The sequence below is a fragment of the Nuphar pumila genome, chromosome 7, assembly GCF_984573655.1.
Source record: "Nuphar pumila chromosome 7, dmNupPumi1.hap1.1, whole genome shotgun sequence".
In the NCBI taxonomy this organism is placed as follows: domain Eukaryota; kingdom Viridiplantae; phylum Streptophyta; class Magnoliopsida; order Nymphaeales; family Nymphaeaceae; genus Nuphar; species Nuphar pumila.
Genome location: NC_143255.1, coordinates 16968441 through 16974794, shown reverse-complemented (window position 1 = coordinate 16974794; position 6354 = coordinate 16968441). Strand labels below are relative to the sequence as shown.

The following is a 6354-nucleotide window of genomic DNA, read 5'->3' as shown; positions in this document are numbered from 1 at the left end:
AATGGAATGATGCAGAGAAATGGATTGTGAGCAAGCAACATGTTCATTCAAATTATTCAAAGAAAATTGGTTCATTTACTCAAGGTAATCGTCCATCCGAAATCCATATAACAAGGATTACTCCTGAAGCAATGGCTACAGATCAACGGTCGTCTGTCTCTCAAGTTGTGGATGTTAAAAAGAATAATTCATCTAATTCTGAACTAGGAGATGGGTCTGAGAAGTTTACCTTTGCTAATTCCGTGACACACCAAATTCCTGTAACAAAACCTTCAGTTCAAATTGAGAAACCCATCATATATCCAACTGGTAAGCTTCTCTTTCTCATTTTCCTTTCATATGACACATGGAGCCACAAAAAGGATTACATAGAGTATATCCAACTACACTAGCATAAATCGTCTTCTAGATCCTGCCGTCTGCCAAGAATTACCTCAATAAAATTTCTTAATTATTTAGTCCATAACAAATTTCACATTGAACACAAATGTTTGTATTTTTTCAATTATCTGCTTTCTATTATGTTGATATTCAAGGATAATAAATTTTTCTATGTCTTAAAATCAGCAATTTCCAAACCAAGTGGACCATTTCATTCCAATAATGTTGCACAACCCCCATCCTCGACTGTAAGATCAGTATCCATGAGAGATATGGGTACAGAAATGACCCCTATTGCAAGCCAAGAGCCCTCAAGATCTGGAACCCCTATTAAAGCAAGCACACCTATTCTGAGTCCTGATTCTTCTATCCCATCGACTCCTATAAGAGATGTGACTGCAACATTGACCTCTGAGGTATCTGACAAAAAAGAAGAGCTTCAAGTTTCCATTGGTAAAGTTGAACTATCAGAGAGAGAGTTGAGGCTAAAGACTAGAAGAGAGATCAAAGGCCTCGGCATGCAACTTGGTAAAATGAGCATTGCTGCTTGGGCTAGTCGTGAAGAGGATGGTGAACAGGTTTCTGCATCAATAAAGGCTGCGAGTATGGAGCATCTCCAGAAGAATGAATTTGAATCACGAGCAGCAGAGTGGGAGGAAGCCAAGAAAGCCAAGCATGATGCCAGGTTGCCTTCATTATTCATTGTCTTATTTTCATATAGATTTTTCTCTTTTTCTTTCTGCAAACTTTAGGTGGACTTATCTCTATTTCAATTAGTACTGCATTTCGAATAATCACATATTGTAGTCGTCTCTGTGTCTGAAGCTAGTGACAGAAACCTTCCATTGGAACAACTATGTGCACTTTTTCTGCATAGTTGTAGGCACTCTTGCTACAGAATTCTTGGCAGCCTGTCTAATGTGGCACGAATTTGTTGCTAGCCTGGTTTCCATTCTTCATGTGAATCCGCTGTGTAAATTGTGGAATATCATTATAATATTTCAGATTGTTTCAGTTCTATCGCTGTATAAATGTGGAATACCATTATAGTATTTGAGATTGTTATAGTTTTATCAAGCTCTGACATGTTTGATAAGAAATTTGCCGTGGCTTTTACAGATATAAGTGTGATGTGGTCAAAATTCAAGCATGGGAGAATCATATAAAAGCGAAAACAGAAGCTGAAATGAGAAGTATTGAGGTATTTCATGTGCCCTTTTAGTGATATCCATGTTTTAGTTTTTTTTTCCATATGTTTATGGCCAATGGTCTCCTGTAGGAGTTTAAGGCACAAATTTGATCAATTTAGCCATCATATGAGATGATCTGCGTTTGTACTGAGTAATCAGCATTTCATTGCAGTGCTAATACAACAACAAACCACAACAACTACGCCTTCATTCCAAAACAATTGGGGTCGACGATATGAACCAAAAAAGAAAATCATTCTGGGTCTTCCACATGAATCCTTCTCCTCCAATCATTTCTATCCAATGCTATGTCCTCGGTGAGGTTCAAAGCATTCATATCCTTTCCTATCATCTCCATCCATGTCTTCTTAGGCCTACCCCGACCTCTTTTAACTAATATATTTTCCCATTTCTCCATCCTTCTAACTGGAGCATCATTAGCCCTTCGCCGAATATGCCCAAACCACCGTAAACGATTCTCTCTCATCTTATTTTCAATGGGTGCAACACCTACCTTCTTACGTATCTCCTCGTTACGAATCTTATCTTTTATTGTATTTCCACACATCCATCTAAGCATACGCATCTCAGCTACACTCATTTTTTGAATATGATGTCTCTTGGTAGCCCAACATTTCGTACCATATAGTAAAGCGAGCCTAATAGTCGTCCTATAAAACTTTCCCTTCAACCGTAATGGCATTCTATGATCGCACAACACTCCAGTTGCACTTTTCAATTTCATCCACCCAACCTTTATCCTATGATTTACATCTCCATCAATTTCTCCATACTTTTGAACGATAGATCTCAAATATTTAAAACAATCATCCACCGGTATTTTTTGCTCACCAAGCTTCACTACACTCCCATCACTACTTCGTTAACCGACATTCTATATATTCTATCTTACTTTTACTCAACTTAAAACCTCTTGCTTCCAATGTCTGTCTCCATAATTCTAACTTAGCATTAACCCTAGCTCTAGACTCATCAATCAAAACAATATCATCAGCAAACAACATACATCATAACACATTTTCTTGAATTGATCTCGTAAGCTCATCCATCACTATAGCAAATAGGAAAGGGCTTAAAGCAGATCCTTGATGTAACCCAACTGTTATAGGAAAATTGGTTGTCACCCCTACACAAGTGCGAAAATTGGTTACTACTCCTTCATATATATCTTTAATTATACTAATGTACTTGAGAGAAACACCTTTCTTCATTATTGTCCACCAGAGAACATCCCTATGTACTCTATCGTATGCCTTCTCCAAATCAATAAAAACCATATGCAAATCTTTGTTCCTCTCTCTATTTCTCTCAATAAGTTGTCTAAGAAGATGTATAGCTTCCATAGCTGATCTTCCAGGCATAAAACCAAATTGATTCTCCGATATCATGACAACCTTTCTCAATCTAGACTCAATCACCCTCTCCCAAAGTTTCATAGTATGACTCATGAGTTTTATACCACGATAGTTTGTGCAATCTTGTATATCACCCTTATTCTTATATAGAGGCACCAAAGTAATCTTCCTCCACTCATTAGGCATCTTATTTGTCTGCCAAATCTTGTTAAAAAGATTTGTCAACCATTCTAAACCTTTCTCTCCCAAGCATTTCCAAGCCTCGATAGGTATACCATCTGGGCCAATTGCCTTTCTTGATTTCATTTTCTTTAAAGCCTCTGCAATTTCTTTCTTTTGAATCTTGCGCATGAAGTCACGATTCATCTCATGAAAAGGAATGGAGAAGTCTCCAAGATCCTGCGCATGACTTTCAGTGCTAATAATGTTAGAAATTTAAACTGAATTAATTGGACATGTTTATTTCCAATTTTAGTGTCTTTGCTAGTTTGTGCTCAGGATTGTCGGGGATCATCAACAATTTTAGGGGGAAAATTCAAAGCCAAGATAATATGATGTGTCTCTCAGTTTCATGAGTCAGACCCCATACAGGAATTCTCATAATATGAGACCATATAGTCAATGCCTATGCTGATGCACTGAATCTCTTAGCACTACGGATTTGCAAACTATGTAACTACATAAACAGCAAGAACATGCCTTGAATTGCGATATTTTATGTGGTAAAGCTGATGGTGAGAACTAGCTTGGTCCGAGTTAACCTTGAGATGGAAATGGACCTGAATGTCAACTGAGATTCTTCACAATTTGGTTAAATTCATCCAAATTTTAGGAGTTTAAAAGTTCTTATTCTAGGGGAATCTTGATAGTGTCCAATCATAAAGGCCCCAGCCCATCAAGTTGGTCAATCACTTGAATCTATCTGAATGTTTGGATGAGGACAGTAGGATACTGATGTATAATTCTTCTTCTAGTTTCAGCATTTAAAATGGAGTTACACTATTTTCTACAACATGAAAAAACCAGATTTAGTGTACTTGTCAAAATACACTAATCTTCTATACAAGCGACAGTCTGCACATCCTAGTAGTTCTAAGCCAAGAAAGGTTGCCGCTGTTATGGTAATTGGTTTATAAGATAGAATACAAAGATTTCAAGAATATGACAGTTCTGCAGAAAAGAACCAGATATCTCATGAAACTTGCTTTTAAGAAATCTAACTTCCAAAAATAAGTATGCAGAATGTTCTTGCTAACAGAAATGTCACCAAGAAAACATGCATTGCCAAAATGGGCCTAGTTAATGAACAGGGTATCTATGCATTAACTTACTAATGTAAAGAGTGAACTGAATTTCACTGAAACGTGATAAATTCCAGCTTCCATCATGCTGATTAAAATAGCTTTAGGTACATGTTATTACTAGGTATCAACAAATCCAAAAATTCAATGTAGTTACAAATGTCAACAACTAGGGGCTTGCTATGGCTTGCTGAGTCTATTAATAGCTTGGAAGTAGACCAGTACTAGACCAATTTGTTCAAAATTTTCCAATGTGCTGTCTAGGCCAAATCCTTTGCCAATAATGAGTTCAGAGTCTCTTTGCTTAGTCTTCTGACATGTATGTTTGTATGTAAACTACTCAAGCAATTCTAACAGGTTTGATGAAACAAATAAGATGTAAGCCTAGTCTTCTCACAAGTGGCGTTGACAATATGATGAGATATGAAAGTTTGTGTAAGACAGTTGCATCAAAATGGGAAACTCAATCAAACCATGAAACACTCTGTCCTTGAGTTTGGAAGTTTCTTAAGTCTCAGTCCAGGTCCAAACTGAAACCCACCAGACCAATTTCTATACATAATCTGTACATATGTTGAGCTTGGATTTTTTGACTAGAGAGAGAGAGAGAGAGAGAGAGAGAGAGAGAGAGAGAGAGGTCCAAGGCCTTTTGTGGATACTAACATGTTCACAACAAACTTGTATCCTAACAAACTTAAAATGACATGGCCATTTAATGCATTAGTTTCTAGTTGCTACCAACCATGGGAATTTAGCTCTTTCATAAAAGAAGCACCACCAGAACATACTGTGCACTTCCAAAACATAGCTAACAAATGTGTCCTTTTGCACAGAAATTACAAAAGTTCCCCTACTGTCAATAATGAATGCATCAAATCATCATTTTTTTTCTGTTAAGGATATATTTGTGGTGGGCATGTTGATGTTCACGGAAGGTGAATGTTAACAGCTCTCTGCATATTATACAGGCAGCTTTTAACTGTTATGGCACTACATTGATGCAAACAACATTCACCACAAATTTATATTCATCAACCATGGGCAGTTTAGTAATTTTACAGTGAAGCTCTTAGTGAACCTCTTAACAGCTTCAGCTTGGTCATGCATTAAATGAGTTTAGTTTAACATTTGAGCTCATTTTATTATGACATAAATGAACTCTGATCCAGCTTATTCTCAGATGCTTGAGTAGTTTGCAAACTACTGAGTTTTGTAGCCCACTACCTATAGGAGAGACTAAATCAGTATGGATATGAACTAAGTTCTCTGGATCCTTTACAAGAGTGCACCTGCTTTGATAAATCTTTTTAAATTGCTGCACATTTTTGCCCATGGAGTTGACAATCCATTATAAATTGTTCAAGGTTCAAGTGGAGCACATGAGAGCTAGCACACAAGAGCGGCTGGTGCACAAGTTGACAGCGGCAAGATTACAAGCAGAAGCGAAACGAAAAGCTGCAGTCGCCAAGCGAGATCAACAAGCAGCCAGAGTTTCTGAACAAGCAGAGAATATTCGTCGGACAGGCCACATCCCTAGGTCATATTTTCTCTGCTGCAGTTTTGATTAGATAACATTAGTTCTGGATTGGCACAAAGACTTGCCTGTTCAGTTTGATATCCGAGTACACCTGTCTCAATTTGACAACCAAACACCTCATTCAGCTTATCATTAAGGTAAGAGCTCTTCAGTTTGCTGCCATTGTTATCATGAAGGTGAAATGGCTATACATGGTTATCAACCACCTAAATGAATTGGTTATGCATGGTTATTGGAGGGCATTCTTCTGTATACTGAAATGTCATGTTCATTGCATTTACTCGATTGCAAGTTGTAAAATGAACGTATCCTTATGTGTATGTAATAATGTTAAAAATCTTATATTGAAAATCATTTTATTGTTTTGAGTGATATTCTGGCACCACCGAATACCTGGTTATAGGTGATGCTAGTTTGAGTCATTGAGGTCCTAGCACACATCATCTGGGGTTTTACCGCAAGGTCAAAGCTAGGTGTACTTCCCAGTGGGCAGAGGGGGCCTCCAGGGTTTAGCCAATGTTAGGGATGGCAGTGGACCGGGGGAAAATGGGGCTCCGCCTTTCCTTGCC

General features: G+C 37.7%; 1 protein-coding gene across 1 annotated transcript; it reads left to right on the top strand.

Moving 5' to 3' along the window:
- Positions 1-6105, top strand: LOC149831311 (uncharacterized). The gene is made up of 4 exons (XM_090012025.1): positions 1-309; positions 568-1066; positions 1501-1582; positions 5613-6105. Exons 1-4 carry the CDS (start codon positions 132-134, stop codon positions 5814-5816), a joined length of 963 nt encoding a protein of 320 aa, XP_089868151.1. The 5' UTR covers positions 1-131; the 3' UTR covers positions 5817-6105.
- Positions 6106-6354: the final 249 nt, after the last annotated feature.

Coding starts and splice junctions, on each gene's coding strand:
- LOC149831311 (XM_090012025.1), top strand. CDS start 132: ATGGCTACAGATCAACGGTCGTCTGTCTCTCAAGTTGTGGATGTTAAA. Junction 310..567: donor ACCCATCATATATCCAACTG/GTAAGCTTCTCT, acceptor TCTTAAAATCAG/CAATTTCCAAACCAAGTGGA. Junction 1,067..1,500: donor AAAGCCAAGCATGATGCCAG/GTTGCCTTCATT, acceptor TGGCTTTTACAG/ATATAAGTGTGATGTGGTCA.